Genomic DNA, 19,402 nt, shown 5'->3' on the forward strand with positions numbered 1-19,402 from the left:
ATCTTGCTTGCCCCATCCTGACGGTCTTGAAAATTTGTGATACACATTTATTTTCTTCCAGTTTAACAAGGAGAAACCATAGCGTGCCATCTCCAGTGAGGATGAGCTTGATCCTCTTGAGGGACCCTCTGGATCCACCACCCCGACCAGTCAGGAGCACAGCCAGAGAAAGCAGACCATTGCCATCCCACTGCAGGCTCCAGCACAACTGCAGCTGAGGAAGAAGAGTCTAGACAGGCAAGTTAGCGGGAGATGATCAAAGAACCTCCTCTGCAAAGCAAAACAAGCTACATATAAGTCATTGCAAGCAAGGAGTGCATCTCCCCCCCCCCTCCTATGCCCCTCTCCCCGCTGCCCCGGGCCGCGCACCCCCTCTCCCCGCTGCCCCGGGCCGCACACTCCCTCTCCCCGCTGCCCCGGGCCGCACACTCCTTCTCCCCTCTCCCTGGGCCGCGCACCCCCTCTCCCCGCTGCCCCGGGCCGCGCACCCCCTCTCCCCGGGCCGCTCACTCCCTCTCCTGCTGCTCCGGGCCCCACACTCCCTCTCCCCGCTGCCCCGGGCCCCACACTCCCTCTCCCCGCTGCCCCCGGCCGCGCACCCCCTCTCCCCACTGACCCGGGCACCACACTCCCTCTCCCCGCTGCCCCGGGCCGCACACTCCTTCTCCCCTCTCCCTGGGCCGCACACTCCCTCTCCCCGCTGCCCCGGACCGCACACTCCCGCTTCCCTCTCCCTGGGCCGCACACTCCCTCTCCCCGCTGCCCCGGGCCGCACACTCCCTCTCCCGCTGCCCCGGGCCCCACACTCCCTCTTCCCGGGCCGCACACTCCTTCTCCCCTCTCCCTGGGCCGCACACTCCCTCTCCCGCTGCCCCGGGCGGCACACTCCCTCTCCCCGTTGCCTTCTTCCCTCTCCCCGGGCCGCACACTCCCTCTCCCCGCTGCCCCGGGCCGCACACTCCCTCTCCCCGCTACCCCGGGCCGCCCACTCCCTCTTCCCGCTGCCTTCTCCCCTCTCCCCGGGCCGCACACTCCCTCTCCCCGCTGCCCCGGGCCGCACACTCCCTCTCCCCGCTGCCCCGGGCGGCACACTCCCTCTCCCCGTTGCCTTCTTCCCTCTCCCCGGGCCGCACACTCCCTCTCCCCGCTGCCCCGGGCCGCACACTCCCTCTCCCCGCTACCCCGGGCCGCCCACTCCCTCTTCCCGCTGCCTTCTCCCCTCTCCCCGGGCCGCACACTCCCTCTCCCCGCTGCCCCGGGCCGCACACTCCCTCCCCCCGCTGCCCCGGGCCGCACACTCCCTCTCCCCGCTGCCCCGGGCCGCACACTCCCTCTCCCCGCTGCCCCGGGCCGCACACTCCCTCTCCCCGCTGCCCCGGGCCGCACACTCCCTCTCCCCGGGCCGCACACTCCCTCTCCCCGCTGCCCCGGGCCGCACACTCCTTCTCCCGCTGCCCCGGGCCGCACACTCCTTCTCCCCTCTCCCTGGGCCGCACACTCCCTCTCCCGCTGCCCCGGGCGGCACACTCCCTCTCCCCGGGCCGCACACTCCCTCTCCCGCTGCCCCGGGCCCCACACTCCCTCTCCCCGGGCCGCACACTCCTTCTCCCCTCTCCCTGGGCCGCACACTCCCTCTCCCGCTACCCCGGGCCGCCCACTCCCTCTCCCCGCTGCCTTCTCCCCTCTCCCTGGGCCGCACACTCCCTCTCCCCGCTGCCTTCTCCCCTCTCCCCGGGCCGCACATTCCCTCTCCCGCTGCCCCGGGCCGCCCACTCCCTCTCCCCGCTGCCTTCTCCCCTCTCCCTGGGCCGCACACTCCTTCTCCCCTCTCCCTGGGCCGCACACTCCCTCTCCCGCTGCCCCGGGCGGCACACTCCCTCTCCCCGGGCCGCACACTCCCTCTCCCGCTGCCCCGGGCCCCACACTCCCTCTCCCCGGGCCGCACACTCCTTCTCCCCTCTCCCTGGGCCGCACACTCCCTCTCCCGCTACCCCGGGCCGCCCACTCCCTCTCCCCGCTGCCTTCTCCCCTCTCCCCGGGCCGCACATTCCCTCTCCCGCTGCCCCGGGCCGCACACTCTCTCTCCCGCTGCCCCGGGCCCCACACTCCCTCTCCCCGGGCCGCACACTCTCTCTCCCGCTGCCCCGGGCCGCACACTCCCTCTCCCCGCTGCCTTCTCCCCTCTCCCCGGGCCGCACACTCCCTCTCCCCGCTACCCCGGGCCGCACACTCCCTCTCCCCGCTACCCCGGGCCGCACACTCCCTCTCCCCGCTGCGGAAACAAAGATCCGATCTTTGGCCGGAAGCAAGATGGCGGAACAAGATGGTGGAGCAAGATGGCGGAACAAGATGGCGGGGGCTGGTTGCTAAAATGGGTCCTATAATCACCCATGAATCTGCCCATGAGCGTACTATGCGTTTGCGTGAGAGTAACCCATCTTGCTCTGCTCTAAGATCTTTGGATGTGTCTGTGCGACGTGACCATCCGAAGGAGACAGTCCGTGGAGGTGGGGGCCACTCAGCAGGGCCGGTTCAGAGCCGCTATAGCTCTGGGAATGAAGCTGTTTCTGAATCTGGAGGTGCGGGCGTAGAAGGCCTTGTAACATCTGCCGGAGGGAAGTAGTTCGAACAGTCCATTACAAGGGTGTGAGGCATCTTTATGGATGCTGACGGCCTTCCTGAGGCACCGTGTGGTAGATGCCCTCCAAGGCTGGTAGCGATGTCCCAATAATCTTCTGCGCTCTGTGGACGACGCGCTGAAGAGCTCTCCTCTCCGCCTCCGTGCAGCTGACATACCACACAGAGATGCCTTGCGTTAATATGCTCTCTGTGGTGCAGCGGTAGAAGGTTGTCAGCAGCTGTTGGGGCAGACCAGTCTTTATTAATGTTCTCAGGAAGAATAGTCGTTGCTGTGCCTTCTTGACCAGCGGAGCGGTGTTGGTGGACCATAGGAGGTCCACCAAATCCCAATGTTGGCAGCTCTGTAATTATGAGTAAAACTGTATCATGATGAATAGCCAACACAGCACCAGGGTTTCAGCCCCTGATTATACTAACCAGCCATCTCTTCCTACGGGCCTACATGTAGAGCAGAATGACACAGCAACTCTAAACCTAATCCGAAGATTTGATGGACCTCCCCGAGCAGGATTAACACCAAGTCGAGCCCCAATTAGCCGAGTTGATGTTGATAAACCACAGGTAAAGGTGGCCCTACTAACTGGAAAAAAAAGACTATTGGTGTCGGAACATGGATTGTTCGAACACTGTACCAGGAAGAAAACCTTGAAATTAAATGGAAAACTTGGGAAATTTTGGAAGTAGCAGAAAGCCAATGGACCGAATCAGGGGAATTTTCCAATCAAAGATACAAGATTTTATGTGCAGGAAATGACACAATACACCGCGCAGGAGTCACACTTATTCTTACTAAGACAGCACAAAATGCACTTCTTGGATATAACCCAATTTCAGCACAACTCGTATCGGCAAGATTCAAAACACAGAACGGAGCAATGACCATTGTACAAGTGTACGCCCCAAACTCAGCTAATTCAGAAGAAATGATTGATGAATTTTATGATCTTCTCCAAAGTACTGTTAATGGAACTCTGAAAAGTGATGTCCTCATCATCATGGGAGACTTAAATGCCAAAGTCGGAACCAACTAGCAACAATGGGGAAAATACCATAGGCAAACATGGATATGGCCAAGTAAACCAGCGCGGTGAAAAACTTCTGAATTTCTGTGCCGTAAATGACTTATGTATTAATAACACAATGTTTAAACAGAAAAAGGATTTCAGACAATGGACACGGGGATCTCCAGATCAAGCAACACACAACAAAATAGACTACATTGTGATAAGCAATAAGTGGAAAAACTGTGTGCAAAATGCCAGAAGCGCTGACATTGGATTTGACCATCAGCTTGTAATAGGTAATATAGGCATGAAATTCCATACAATCAAGAAAGCCAAATATCCAAAGCAGTAAGATATCTTCAGACTCAAAAACCCAGATACTAGAAGTGATAATGAAATTGAAATTGGAGGAGACTTTGCTCCACTTATTGAGCAGGACGATTGCGACACAGAAAGCATGTGGACAGAAATTAAAAATGCCTTTAGTGAGACATCAAAGAAAGTTCTCAGATACAGAAAGAGCCAAAAGGAAAAACCCTGGATCAGTGAAGAAGTTATTCAGCTTGCTAAGGAAAGAAGGGAAGCCAAACAAGAGAAACTTCTTGATCCAATCAAATGAAGCAGACACAACTACCTAAATCGTGAAATGAAGAGAAAAACCAAAGGATGTCGTGACAAGTGGCTCAAAGAGTTATGCGTCAAAGTAGACCAAGCGCATCAAGCTGCTAAATCCAAAGAAGTTTACTCAACAATTAAGAAAATTACAAGGAAATCAACCACCAAAATGCAGACGGTAAAAAGCAAAGAGGGAGAAATACTCACTAAAATTGATGATGTCAAAGGAAGATGGAAAGAGAACTTCCAAGACCTCTACAACAAGCAAAACCCAGTTGAGGAAGAATTCAAAAATACCATCCCCCAAATACCAATCACTACTGTGGAACCAGTTATTCCGCACGACGAGATTGTCAGCACAATTAGAAAGCTTTCTGATGGAAAAGCCCCGGGCTATGACAGCATTACTGGAGAAGAACTCAAAGCATCTGGAGACAAAGGAGTTGATATAAAACACTAACTGTGCAAGAAAATATGGGACGCAGAAGAATTTCCCAATGACTGGGGAAAGGGAATCATTACATCAATCTACAAGAAAAAAGACAAGCTAGACTGTGGCAATTGTAAGGGAGTCAGCCTGCTTAGTCATTCATGCAAAATACTCATCCTAATACTTCAAAGACGCATCGGGGAAAGGGCAGAGGAGATTCTATCAGAAGCCCAAGCGGGCTTTAGACCAGGTTGGTCAACCATTGATCAACTGTTCACTCCAAGACAAACAATGGAAAAACACCTCGAAAAGAAAAAGGGACTTCTGTTGCTATATCGACTTTGAAAAGACCTTCGATTCTGTGTGGCAGGAGGGATTGTGGAAGGCACTTGGTTTCTTTGGTTTTTCCAACAAAATGATAAGGCCACTAAAAGCACTTTAGCAGAAATCTACAAGTGCTGTAAAAGTGAATGGGGAACTAACAGATTGGTTTACCACTGCAGTTGGAGTACGACAAGGGTGTGTGATTTCACCGCACATAAAACCAGTTATCAGAAAAATGTATTATGTTTGCCTTATGAACTTTGTTTATGAAAGAGAAAGAAAGATTAATAAAGATATATAGTAATTATTATGTAGGGGTTCCCTGAGACATGAAAATTATTTCAAGAGTTCCATAAGGGTAAAAAGGTTGAGAAACGCTGATGTAGAGGAACCAACTAGAGGGCAGGCCATCCTAGACTGGGTATTGTGTAATGAGGAAAATTAGTTAGCAATCTTGTTGTGCAAAGCACATTGGGCATCAGGGAGCATAATATTGTAGAATTCTGCATTAAGATGGAGAGTGACACATTTAATTCAGAGACAAGGGTCCTGAACTTAAAGAAAGGTAACTTTGATGGAATGAGACGGGAATTGGCTAGGATAGACTGGCAAATTATACTTAAAGGGTCTGAAGAAGGGTCTCAACCTGAAACGCCGCCTATTCCTTCGCTCCATAGATGCTGCCTCACCTGCTGAGTTTCTCCAGCATTTTTGTAGGTTTTCATGAGGGCACCCCTCATCCTTCTCAACTCCAGTGAGTACAGGCCCAGAGCCTTCAAATGCTCCTCACAGGTTGACCCAATCATCCCCAGGATCATTCATGTAAACCTGCTCTGGACCCTCTCCAACACCAGCACACCCTTCCTGAGATATGGGGCCCATATGGCTTCATCTACCTCTGTTGCCACCTTCATGGATCCTTGGAATTGTACAGGCCCCACTGTTCATCAATACTCTCTAGAGCCCTACCATTCACTGTTTAGTTTAAAGATACAGTATGAAAACAGGCCCTTCGGCCCACTGAGTCCACGCCGACCATCAATTGCCCATTCAAACTATTTCTATGTTATCAAACTTTCTCATCCACTCTCTGCACACAAGGGGCAATTTACAGTGGGCCAATCAACCTACAAACCTGCATGTCTTTGGGATGTGGGAGGAAACCAGAGCACCTGGAGGAAACCCACACGGTCACAGGGAGAATGTGCAAACTCGATGCAGATAGCATCCGAGGTCAGGAACGAACTTGGTTCTCTGGCGCTGTGTAGCAGCAGCTCTGGCTCTGTGTCTACGTGCCGCCTCTGTGTACATACTAGCCAGGCACGTGCCGTCAGGGTAGGCAAGGTAGGCACTGCCTACCCTGACTAAAATTATAACATGGTAATTACTAAATATAAATAGTAAAGGCATGGGAGAATTATGCCTATCTAAGAGATCGATCTCTTAGGTAGGCATAATTCTCCGTGCCTTTCATCCACAGCACTAGTAACCCTTGAAGGTCTGTGCAGCCCACGTGCCGTCAGGGGCTGAAGGCAGCTGAAATTCTGCCTTTGCAGCACTGCGCAGGCGCAGCAGCCTACTGTGCTTGCGCAGCGCTAGTTTCTTGGCGGGGTTTTCAAATATGGTTTGGCATTATTTTAAGTGTATCAGAGAGATACAGAGAGAGAAGAATGGAGCTCGTGTACCAATAATGTGGTAAGTACATTTCTTGGTGATGTTTTAAAATACCGTATTTCCCGAGGTTTGGGGAGAGCTCCTTTCACAGCGTTTGGGGAGGGTAGGAGCGTTGTGAAGGGGGGGGTCGGGATCATGACACTTGCAACGCTCCTTGCACGGAGCCACCGCATTGTGGCCGGGGGGGGGGGGGGGAGAAGTAGCTCGGCCGGGCCGGGCCGGACAGCGGAAACCGGCCTCCACTTCAGCGCCTTCTGCCGGCCCCCGCTCACCTCTGGCAGTTCTCTGTCTATAAACCTCTCTTCTGCCGCTCGCTGGCCTCGCGATTGACGTTACTCGGCTGTGGGAATTTAAGGATTTGCAGGAAGCGGCTGACATGAGCGAGCAGCAGGTGAGAGGTGTTCAGACGGAGAGCACTGCCAGAGATGAGCAGGCCGGCAGAAGGCATTGAAGTGGCGGCCAATTCTGCTGTCGGATCCCAGCGGCTGCTCGCAGCTCCCCGAGCTGCTTCTATCCCCGGCTACAATGCGGTGGCTTCGCGCCCAGAGTGCTGCGGCAACGGTGAGTGAGTTACTGGCATTATCCCCGACCCCCTCCTTCTCAACCTCCTGCTCTCCGTAACTTTACCCCTTCACCCCCCACCCCCCACCCATTGAGTAATTCAGAATAAAGGAGACTAGGAAGCCTTGGGCAAATTGAATTGTTACTGTTTTTATTTTTATTTTTTATTTTTACTGAGAGAACAATCTGCGCATGCGCGGCTTAAATTTTTTTTTTAAGCCGACTGACTGCCTACCCTGAGTAATTACTCACGGCACGTGGCTGATACTAACATTATTATTCCATCCAAAAACATCATCTCACAATTACCATCTGCTGTTGCAATGCCTCTGTTACCGCTGGGCAGTTCTGGTCTGTGAAATGATGCATGGCCGTGGAAGTCATAATGACATCCTTGGCATTTAACCCTCAAAGGCTGCAATATGGGAGAAAAATATTCAAATTGGTCTGGGCGGTTAACAAAGCATTTCATGAAGCACACAGCGTACACAGCCAAGAAGTTACATCTATAAGGCATTATATGAAGCCTGGCTTGAGTCCTGTGCCCAGTTCCAGAAATACAGGTACAGAAGGATTGTGAGGTTTGGAGAGCGCTCAGAGGGATTTACAGGAGCTCTTGAGAGATGAGGAATTATGTGTGACTGACACAAAGTGCTGGAGTAACTCAGCGGAACAGGCAGCGTCCCTGGAGAGAAGGAATGGGAGACGTTTCAGGTCGAGACCCTTCTTGTGTGTATGTGGGTGGGAAAGGGAAGCCGAGGATGTTTCCTTAGAGCTGCGGGGCAAGAGGAGCAGTAACAGCACTGTGGTGCAGCTTGTGGAGCCACCTTTTCACAGCACCTCTGACCCCGGTTCAATCCTAACCTCGGGTGCTGCCTGTGTGGAGTTTGCATGCTCTCCCTCTGAATGTGTGAGTTCCCTTTGGGTGCATCAGGGAAGCAGTCCCAGCTGTGAAGGGTGTGATTGCGATAACCAGAAGGTATTGATTTAAGGTGGTTGAATGAAGAAATGAAAACATTGGAAGTACATTTTGCATGAAGGGGCGAGCACTTGAAATAGCAGACAAAATGTGTAGGAAGGAACTGCAGATGTTGGTTTAAACCAAAGATCTATATAATTAAAAGTCTCATCTTGACCACTTCCTGTTTGCACTGCATATTGATTTTAGACAAAACGCTACCACTTACGGCTGTGATTTTTGGCCATCTTACTCAGAGTGCCCCTCTGCTGCACAGGACAAGAGGATTTTTCCCATCGATGAAAAATAAAGAGTTATTAGTGTTTAAAAAATGTTGAGATTCTCTCTCCTGTCAATCACCGCCATGAAGGCCCTGCCCCTTCTGGTGGGAGGGGGGAGGGACTATAAAACCCGGAAGTGTGGGTGTGGCTCAGTCTCTGCAAGATGGGGGAGGGAGAGGTCACCTTGGTGTCCTTGCACCCTGCTTGAAATGGTAGGAAACTGCATTTGCATTTGGTGGCCTTGCTCCCTTCTTGAAATGGTAGGAAACTGCATTTGAATTTGGTGGCCTTGCACCTTGCTTGAAGTGGTAGGAAACTTCATTTGAATTTGGTGGCCTGCACACTGCTTGAAATGGAATTTCAAGGAATAGCCGTGTCAACTGCCAACACACCAGGCTTGACTGACTTAGCTGCCAGCCCAAGAATCCATTCGGCCCACAATGTCAATACTAGCCTTCTGGAAACCAGTTCCTTCAGCCCACAACACCCATACTAGTGCTCCAGAAAGCCCCCCACTGGCCATCAATATTGGAATTGGTGGAGAGGTGGAATATCGTGTTGGGGGACCAGCCCTCCCGTGTGAACATGGGACCCAACTTAGTCTAGTGGACACATAAAGCTGGAGTAACTCAGTGGGACAGGCAGCATGTCTGGAGAGAAGGAATGGACGTTTCGGGCCGAGACAGTTCTTCAGACTGAAAATCACGGGAAAGGGAAACGAGAGATATAGATGATGATGTAGAGAGATATAGAACAATGAATGAAAGATATGCAAAAAAGTAACAATGATGAAGGAAACGGGCCATTGTTAGCTGTTTGCTGGGTGAAAATGAGAAGCTGGTGCGACTTGGGTGGGGGAGGGATGGAGAGAGAGGGAATACCGGGGTTACTTGAAGTTAGAGAAAACAATATTCAAGGCTGTAAGATGCCCAAGCGAAATATAAGATGCTGTTCCTCCAATTTGCGTTTAGCTTCACTCTGACAATGGAGGAGACCGAGGACAGAAAGGTCTGAGTGGGAATGGGAAGGAGAATGAAAGTGTTTAGCAACCGGGAGATCAGGTAGGTCCAGGCGGACTGAGTGAAGGTGTTGGGGGGTGGGTGGTGGTGGGGGTGGTGGGAGTGATTGAAGGGTCGCGGGTAGTAATGGGGATTGGGGGGTGTGGCTGGTGGTGGTGTGTGGGGGTGGTATCAGGGTGTGGTGTGGTGGCGGGGGATGGGGTGTTGGGGATGGAGGGGAGTGTGGGTGAGGGGAGAGGTGGTGGATGGTCACTGGAGGTGTTTGGTGAGATTGAGGTTGATGGGGGTTGCTGGGCGTTCGGGTTGGTGGGGGGTAGCGGGGGGGATGGTGGGTTGGGAGTGGCAGGGTGTGGCGTGAGGATGGAGGGGATGGGAGTGTGGAGTGGTGGGGGTGGGCGAGTGTGGGGAGCGGGGGGTGGATATGATGGGGGGTGGCGGGTGTGGGGGTAGGTGGGAGTCTGGAATTTGGGGTAGGGGTGGGAGGAGCTTTTGTGGGGTTGGAGGGTAGGTGATGGGGGAGTGGGGTGGGATGGGGGGCATGGTGGTATGGCTGGTGCTGGTGTGAGGGTCAGGTGGTGAGGGTGTAGGAGAGGGGGTGGTGCTGGTGTGCTGGTGTTGTGAGGGCCAGGGTGGGGCTGGTGTGAGGGTGGGGATCGGGGGGGTGGTGCTGGTGTAGAGGTCTGGTGCTGTTTTGTGAGGGGGTCGGGGCTGGGATCAGGGTCAGGGTGGTGCTGCTGTTGTCAGGGTATTGGTGGTATGAGGGTCAGGGTGGTGGGGGTGTAGAAGGTGAATGGAGTAAGGGTGTGGGAGTGTGAAGGTGCGGGAGGGTGGTGGTGCTGCTGTGTCGGGATCAGGAGGGGTCAATAAACAATAGGTGCAGGAGTTGGCCCTTCGGCCCTTTGAGCCAGCTCCGCCATTCACTATGATCATGGCTGATCATCCACAATCAGTACCCCGTTCCTGCCTTCTCCCCATATCCATTGACTCCGCTATCTTTAAGACCTCTCGCTAACTCTCTCTTGAAAGCCTCCAGAGAATTGGCCTCCACTGCCTTCTGAGGCAGAGAATTCCACAGATTCGGAACTCTGTGTGAAAAAGGTTTTTCCTCATCTCCGTTCTAAATGGCTTACCCATCATTCTTAAACTGTGGCCCCTGGTTCTGGACTCTCCCAACATCGGTAACATGTTTCTTGTTTCATGTTTCATATTTCTTGCCTCTAGTGTCTCCAAACCCTCAATAATCTTATATGTTTCAATAAGATCTCCTCTTATCCTTCTCATCCAGAGTATGCAAGCCCAGACACTCCATTCTATCCATGTGACAGTCCCGCTATCCCAGGAATTAATCTGGTGAACCTACGCTGCACTCCCTCAATAGCAAGAATGTCCTTCCTCAAATTTGGAGACCAAAACTGCACACAATACTCTAGATGTTGTCTCACTAGGGCCCTGTACAACTGCAGAAGGACCTCTTTGCTCCGATACTCAACTTTTCTTGTTATGAAGGCCATCATGCCATTCACTTTCTTCACTGCCTGCTGTACCTACATGCTTACTTTCAGTGACTGATGAACAATGACCCCCAGATTTCGTGGTACTTCCCTTTTTCCCAACTTGACACCATTTAGATAATCTTCCTTTCTGTTTTTGCTACTAAAGTGGATAACCTCACATTTATCCACATTAAACTGCATCTGCCCACTCACCCAACCTGTCCAAGTCACCCTGCATTCTCAGAGCATTCTCCTCACAGTTCACACTGACACCCAGCTTTGTGTCATTTGCTAATTTGCTAATGTTACTTTTAATCCCTTCATCTAAATCATTAATGTATATTGTAAATAGCTGCAGTCCCAGCACCGAGCCTTGCGATACCCCACTAGTCACTGCCTGCCATTCTGAAAGGGACCCATTTATCCCTACTCTTTGTTTCCTGTTTGCCAACCAATTTTCTATCCATGTCAGCACTCTACCCGCAAACCCATGTGCTCTAATTTTGCCCACTAATCTCCTATGTGGGACCTTATCAAATGCTTTCTGAAAGTCCAGGCACACTACATCCACTGGCTCTCCCTTGTCCATTTTCCTAGTTACATCCTCAAAGAACTCAGACCGATCCTGCTACTGCTATCCAAATGTGCCACTATTTCATCTTTTATAGTCAGAGTGAGGCTATCGTGTGGAGGTGGGGATCAGGGAGGGGAGGTGAGGGTGGTGCTGGTTGGAACGTGGGGGTGTTGGTGCCGCAGTTGTCACGGTTCCTGTCCCCACCCTCGGGGGTTGGAACCGCGACACAAACTAACACTCTAGAATGTAGCATTTTGAACGATGCAGACAATGGGCAGCGACACCGGGGGGGCGGGACATAGAAACAGACACAGACAGACGGCGTTGGAGGAGGTCGTGTCTGGTGTCTGCTCTGCTCAGCTCAGCTCAGCTATACTCTACCCTACCCTAACCTACCCCACCCCAACCTACCCTACCCTCATCTACCACCATCTACTATACTATACTATACTCTAGGTGCGGCGAGGACAGGCGGCGACCAGAAGGGGAGTGGTTGAAGTGGCCACGCTCCCGCTCCTTGTTCCCGGCGCCGCAGGGCAGCTTCTGCCGCTCGGACCCCGCAGGGACCATCACTCGGTGAGTCTGTCTGTCGTGTCGATCCCTGGCCCCACACAGGTGACCGATCCTCCCGGCGCTGGGGGCCCTACGGACGGTGGCAGCTCCCAGCCTCATCCCCTTAACTGCCTCCCCTTAAACACCGACCCACGGCAGCGCTGTCAGAGTCCAGGGGCGCTTCACCGCTGAATTAACTAACCGCACACTTTAAAAAGGTATTGTACAAGTTATTGACATTTGAAACTTTACAAAAACTACTTTTAAAGCCGCTTCCACTTGCCCTGCCTGTCAATGACATCACGATGGAATCCCGAATCTCATTTACATAATTCGAAACAAAATCTGGTTGAAAAGCAAAAATGCGCAGATGCTGGAAGTGAAAACGGGAGACGTGTTGTCGGCTTTGCAGGTCTGACCCCATTAATGTATCAGGTCACCCACCCTCCATTGAAAGAGACATAAAACAGAGAAACAGGCCCTTCAGCCCTACTCCTCGTCCATGCCGTCAAAGGAGCGTTCCCGGGCTGCTCCCATTTGCCTGTGTTTGGCCCATATCCCTCTAAACCTTTCCAATCCGTATCCTCACCAAACGTTTTTTAAACACTGTAAATCACTTCCTCTGGCAGTTCGTTCCATGTCCCCTCCAGTGTCTTTTGGAAAGGTTGCCCCTGAGGTTGCCCGTAACATCATTCTCTACGCCTCTGTCCCCTAGTTGTAGATTCCCCGACAATAGGTGCAGGAGTAGGCCATTCGGCACTTCAAGCCAGCACTGCCATTCAATGTGATCATGGCTGATCATCCACAATCAGTACCCAGTTCCTTCCCTCTCCCCATATTCCCTAACTCTATCTTCAAGAGCCATATCTAGCTTTCTCTTGAAAGTATCTAGAGAACCGGCTCTGCCTCTGAGGCAGAGAATTTCACAGACTCACAACTGTGTGAAAAAGTAGTTTCCTCATCTCCGTTCTAAATGGCTTACCCCTTATTTTTAAACTGTGGCCCCTGTTTCTGGACTCCACGAACATCGGGAACATGTTTCCTGCCTCTAGTGTATCCAAACCCTTAATAATCTTATATGTTTCAATAAGATCCCTTCTCATCCTTCTAAATTCCAGGGTATACAAGTCCAGCCGCTCCATTCTCTCAGCATATGACAGTCCCGCCATCCCGGGAATTAACCTTGTGAACCTACGTTGCACTCCCTCAATAGCAAGAATGTCCTTCCTCAAGTTTAGAGGTCAAAATTGCACACAATACATCAGGTATGGTCTCACTAGGGCCCTATACAACTGCAGAAGGACCTCTTTGCTCCTATACTCAACTACCTTTTATGAAGGCCAACATGCCATTCACTTTCTTCACTGCCTGCTGTACCCACATGCTTACTTTCATTGACTGATGAACAAGGACCCCCAGATCCCATTGTACTTCCCCTTTTCCCAACTTGACACCATTTAGATAATAATCTGCCTTCCTGTTTTTGCTACCTAAGTTGATAACCTCACATTTATCCACATTAAACTGCATCTGCCATGCATCTGTGCACTCACCCAACCTGTCCAAGTCACCCTGCATTCTCATAGCATCCTCCTCACAGTTCACACTGCCACCCAGCTTTGTGTCATCTGCAAATTTGCTAATGTTACTTTGAATCCCTTCATCTAAATCATTGATGTATATTGTAAATAGCTGTGGTCCCAGCACCGAACCTTGAGGTACCCCACTAGTCACTACCTGCCATTCTACCCCCCCCCTACCCCCCCCTCTCCCATATCAACTCCTGTTTGTCAGCTATAAAAACCTGGATGCAACATAATTTCCTCAAACTCAACAGCGATAAGACAGAATTTCTCCTCATAGGCTCCAAAGCCACACTCAGCAAAATCAATAACCCCACTCTCACCATCGACGGCACCACTGTCTCCCCATCTCCCCAGGCCCGCAACCTTGGCGTGATCTTTGATTCCACCCTCTCCCTTGAGCCTCACATCCGCCATGTCATTAAAACCTCCTTCTTTCATCTCCGCAACATCGCCAAACTCAGACCCTCTCTCACACCGCCTGCTGCTGAAAGACTCATCCATGCCTTCATCTCCTCCCGACTGGACTATTGCAACTCACTTCTCCTTGGCATCAGCTCCACCTACATCAACCGACTCCAACTGGTCCAGAACGCAGCCGCCCGACTCATCACCCACACCAAATCCTGGCATCACATCACTCCAGTCCTCAAAAAACTTCACTGGCTTCCCATCTCCCACCGGATCACCTACAAAATCCTGGTCCTCACCTACAAAGCCCTCCACCATCTGGCCCCCACATATCTCATTGACCTCCTCTCCCCCTACCAACCCTCACGGTCCCTCAGATCCACATCAGCCGGTCTCCTCTCCATCCACAAGTCCAACCTCCGCAGTTTTGGGGACAGAGCCTTCTCCAGGGCAGCTCCCAGGCTCTGGAACTCCCTCCCCCAACTGATCCGCAATTCCGTGTCCCTCCCCATCTTCCAGTCCCGCCTCAAGACCCATCTCTTCACCTCTGCCTATCCTTAGCCCCACGTCCCCGTCCCTTTTCATCTGTGCATTAATTGCCTCATGCTGTGTTTTGTATTGAATTCTGTCTTTACTTTGTGTACTAGTCATGTCTCTACTATTTATTTCATTCCCCTTACATGTTTTTCCTATACATGCTCAATTTTTGTAAGGTGTCCTTGAGACTCTTGAAAGGCGCCCATAAATAAAATGTATTATTATTATTATTCTGAAAAGGACCCGTTAATCCCTAATTTTTGTTTCCTGTCTCCCTATCCATGTCAGCACTCTACCCCTAATACCATGTGCCCTGCCATGTGCAGGGAGGGTGTGTAGGATGACTGCAATGTGTTTCCCCCCCCCCCCCCCCCCCTCCCTCACTTGGCCAGCGGGCAGGGTGCCAGTGCCCAGTGCAGAGCTGCTCCTCACACTGTCTTTCTCTTTGCTCACAGTTAGTGCGGAAGTCTCGCAGTGCCGTGCTCGGGCTGAGGCTCGGGGTTGTGGTGCTACGGTGAGGATGTCCCGCCGCAGTCCCCGTCTGGCCACCAACGGCTACTACCAGCACGATGACGACGTCTCCAGTAGCAGCGGCAGCTCCACCACATCCGGTGCTCCCTCTTACAAGGAGACTCCCATCAGGTACGTCTCTCTAACTCTCTCTTGTCTCCTTCCCCCACCCCCCCCCTCTCCCTCTCGTTCTTTCCTCTCTAAGCTATGCTCCTTTCTAACAGTAAAGATGCAGCCTCCACCCCAGTACCTCACTCGGGGAGCTGTGTATCACAATTCCAACTCCCCCCCCCCCCCCTAGTTCTAGACAAAAACTCAAGGAAAGTTCCAACAGCCTCTTCTTTCCTGTTTGGAATCTCAGGTAGAGGATGATCGGATGTAGGGTATATCTTCCAGAGGCCAAGGGCAGGGTTGTCGTGCCAACAAGTTGTTGATGAAACCATTCGGTTGATGGGCTCATGAGGGATGTTGGAGGGAACGTGAACAGGGGCTGCCTGACCTGCTAAGTTACTCCAGCACTTTTTGACTTTTTTTATAAACCAGCATCTGCAGTTCCTTGAGGAGGGGGAGAGAGAGAGTCATGAAATTCCTTCCCAGTGTGAAACAACCTTCTTCCCCCCCCCCCCCCCTTTCCCAGCTCTGACAAGCGACTCTCTCCATCCCTCCCCCACCCAAGTCGCACCAGCTTCTCATTCTCACTGAGCAAATGGCTAACAATGGCCAGTTTCCTTTATCATCATTACTTTTTTGCTTCTCTTTCTCTTTCTGCCTCCGTCCTAAATCGTTGCCCTTTATCGTTTCAGGTTGCACAAGAAAAGGTCAAACAGCAAGTGGCCGGGACCTGTGCCTGGTGTCAAACGTTCACCGTCCAACAGTTCAGTCAACAGTCTGAGTAGCTACATCAGCAACGTCAGTAATGTCTCCAAGCGCTCTCAGCGCTCTCTGCTCCTCGGCAGCAGCAGCGGGTGGCAGGAGCCCGTCGGTACGTGTCCGGGGAGGGCAGCGCGGGGGTGGAAGCAGGGCACCGGCACATTTCTTTAGTCAGAGGCTGGTGAATCAGTGGAATTCATTGCCACTGAAGGCTGTGGAGGCCAAGTCAGTGGATATTTTTAAGGCAGAGATAGACAGATTCTTCATTAGTACAGGGTTTACGGGGAGAACACAGGAGAATGGGGTTAGGAGGGAGAGATAGTTCTGCCATGATGGAGTGTCGGAGTAGACTTGATGGGCCAAATGGCCCAATTCTCCTCCTATCACTTATGACCTTTTGACGTCAGTGTTCTTAAAGCCTTAACCCTTCCCTCCAACAGACTGGTTAAGGGCTTCTCCTTGGTTTAAAGTACCGCGATCACTGGTGCACGTCGGAGACTCGTGCTGCAATATCTCAGTTTTAGTTGGAAACGAGCCCTTTGGTCCACCGAGTCCGCACTGACCAGCGATCATCGCACAGCTGCTGTGAGACTTTGCCCATCCCACCGGGTGCTGGGAGGCGGGCGGGCGGGCGGACAGGAGAGGGGCGCACTGCCGCTCTGCTGTGGGGCCTGTGTGTGGTAACACACACGGTTCAGTTACTGTGGGGAGCGCTGGGTCGGGGTCTGATGCCCCCTGGTGGTGGGAGGTGACCGACACTGAGCTGCAGTTACTAAGAGGCGAGGGATTATACCTTCCTTTATAGGAAGGAACTGCAGATGCTGGTTTACACTAAAGATAGACACAAAATGCTGGAGTAACTCAGTGGACAGGCAGCATGAGGTCATAAGTGATAGGAGCATAATTAGTTCATGTGTCCCATCAATCTACTCCGACATTCAATCATGGCTGATCTATCTTTCCCTCCTAACCCCATTCTCCTGCCTTCTCCCCATAATCCCTGACACCCGTACTAATCAAGAATCTATCTCTGCATTAAAAATATCCACTGACTTGGCCTCCACAGCCTTCTGTGGCAAAGAATGCCACAGATTCACCACCCTCTGACTAAAGACATTCCTCCTTATCTCCTTCCTAAAGGAGCGTTGTTTAATTTTGAGGCTATGAACTCTAGATGTCGACTCTTCCACAAGTGGAAACATCCTCTCCACATCCACTATCCAAACCTTTCACTTTTCGGTAAGTTTCAATGAGGTGTCCCTTCATTCTTCTAAACTCCAGCGAGTACAGGCCCAGTGCCGTCAAATGCCTTCTGGAGAAAAACAATAGGTGACGTTACGATCGAGACCCTTATTCAGACTTAGTCAGGGGAGAGAGAGATCTGGAAGGATAAGGTGTGAACACGAGAGATCAAAGGGGACGAAGAGCAAGGAAAATGTAGAATAGATCATTGTTAGCTGGGGGAAGTTGACAACAAAGCATACAAAGATAAAATGTAATCAGGAGGACAGTTAAACTGGCCGGAGAGCTAGGATGGTGGAGGGATGGAGAGAGAGAGAGAGAGGGGGAAAACAAGGGTTACTTGGTTAGAGAGGTCAACATCATATCGTTGGGTTGTAAGGTGTCCAAGTGAAATATGAGGTGCTGTAATATTTTCCTGTGATGACTTGCCTCGGTAACCTGTATCTACTGACAGCGCCTTCCACTTCTTCCAACATCTACTTGTCGTCGACATCTGGCTACTCAACCGAGGATGAGCTGCAGGGTAAGTGGAGCGTTCATCATCTCACCCCCCACGTCCCTCATCCTGAATAGCTAACGTGCGGCACGTTGCACTATCGGCAGAGAGGACACACTGGCTGGGGCTGGAACAGAGGCTTTAGGGATTTCATATTGAAGCTGGGCAGTGGGGCAGCCGAGCGGGCACTTACTGCGGTGGGTGGATGAGTGGCTGGGAGGTGTTACTAGGGTGGGGACAGGGTGGGTGAGTGCAGGATGTTGGGGGGTGTGGGTGAGTGGAGGATGTTGGGTGGGGGGTGAGTGGAGGATGTTGGGGGGGGTGGGTGAGTGGAGGATGTTGGGGGGGGGTGAGTGGAGGATGTTGGGGGGTGTGGGAGTGGGCGGGTGAGTGGAGTATGTTGGGTGGGGTTGAACATCCCATTGCTGGGGCAGGGTGAGGTTGAGTGGGCTATTACAAGGCGCTGGTGTCGGGACATGGGGTGTTACTGGGAAGGGGGTGAGGGACATGTAAGCGGGCTGACGGTGGGGAGGGTAAATGGAGCGGGTGGGGTGTGAGGGTCTGTTACTGGGGCAGGTGAGGGGCTGTTAGTGAGGTGGGCTGTGGGTGGGTGAGTGGGCCGTGGACTGACACTGGGCAGGAGCTGAACCTGTTTTACAGGATTGTAGATTTCCCAGATGCTGGGTTACATCAGTGGGACTGAGCTGCTGTTTGGGGCAGCTAATGGCCATTCATTCACACACATGCACACACACATATGTACACACAAAAAAAACAAACACAAAAAATAGTGTGCTGCCATTTGACGACACAAACTCCCCCTGCTTAGCGCCTGTTCACCAAGGTGTGGAAAGTGATGCAACTTCTGCTAAAGAGCATCGTTCCATTGCAATCTCCAGGTGGTATCAGCAGCAACACCCTGTGTATCCATCCACTTAAAATCATTAACGAATCCACTTCCTGCAGCGTTTTGGAGAGAATATTCTGGACCCTGTCAGTATTTAATCTGTGACCTCTGTTTATTGATCCCTCAATAGCAAAACCTTTCTCGTTTAGAACGCTGCTGCAATCTTCAACATTTGATAGGTCATCTCTTTTACCTTCTCTGTTCCGAGAGGACTCCTAACTTTTCCAAATTATTCTTTACTGTAATTCTAGAAACTGTCTAAATCAATTCTTATGCTTGAAGTCTGAAGAAGGGTCCCGACCCGAAATGTCACCCATCCATTTTCAGACAGAGATGTTGCCTGACCCGCTGAGTTACTTCAGAACTTTGTGTCTATCTTAGGCTTTTGACATCCTTCCTTTAGTTTAGTTTAGAGATACAGCGTGGAAACAGGCCCTTCAGCCCACCGAGTCGGTACTGATCAGCGATCCCTCCACACTAACAGTTGAGCCGTGGGCCGATCAGTTGCATGGTGCTTTTGTGAACAGCAGCAAAAACATTGGGCCACATGGCCCTTTGAACATTGTAAACCTTGAGAGAGAAGTTTGCGTTGTTGACATCTTGCTCTTCTTTCCCACCCCCCAGGTTTGGCGTACTCTGAATCGTTCTCCCCCCTTGCCAAGCTGTGGGGCTGGATCTCGCTGCTGTCTCCAGGTACCTGCATTACTAATCTTCCATCTTC

General features: G+C 51.9%; 1 protein-coding gene across 1 annotated transcript in view; it reads left to right on the plus strand.

Annotated features, from left to right (window-relative positions):
* Positions 1–9,502: 9,502 nt before the first annotated feature.
* Positions 9,503–19,402, plus strand: part of LOC116966817 (SUN domain-containing protein 2-like) — a 28,060-nt gene continuing 18,160 nt past the window's right edge. Inside the window, exons 1-6 of the mRNA XM_033013157.1 lie at positions 9,503–9,548; positions 12,030–12,149; positions 15,112–15,298; positions 15,970–16,148; positions 17,733–17,801; positions 19,306–19,374. Of these exons, the coding sequence (XP_032869048.1) occupies positions 15,177–15,298; positions 15,970–16,148; positions 17,733–17,801; positions 19,306–19,374 (439 nt within the window). The 5' untranslated portion in view covers positions 9,503–9,548; positions 12,030–12,149; positions 15,112–15,176. The remainder of the gene's footprint in view (positions 9,549–12,029; positions 12,150–15,111; positions 15,299–15,969; positions 16,149–17,732; positions 17,802–19,305; positions 19,375–19,402) is intronic.

The sequence above is a fragment of the Amblyraja radiata genome, chromosome 38 (genome assembly GCF_010909765.2).
Source record: "Amblyraja radiata isolate CabotCenter1 chromosome 38, sAmbRad1.1.pri, whole genome shotgun sequence".
NCBI classification, from domain to species: Eukaryota; Metazoa; Chordata; class Chondrichthyes; order Rajiformes; family Rajidae; genus Amblyraja; species Amblyraja radiata.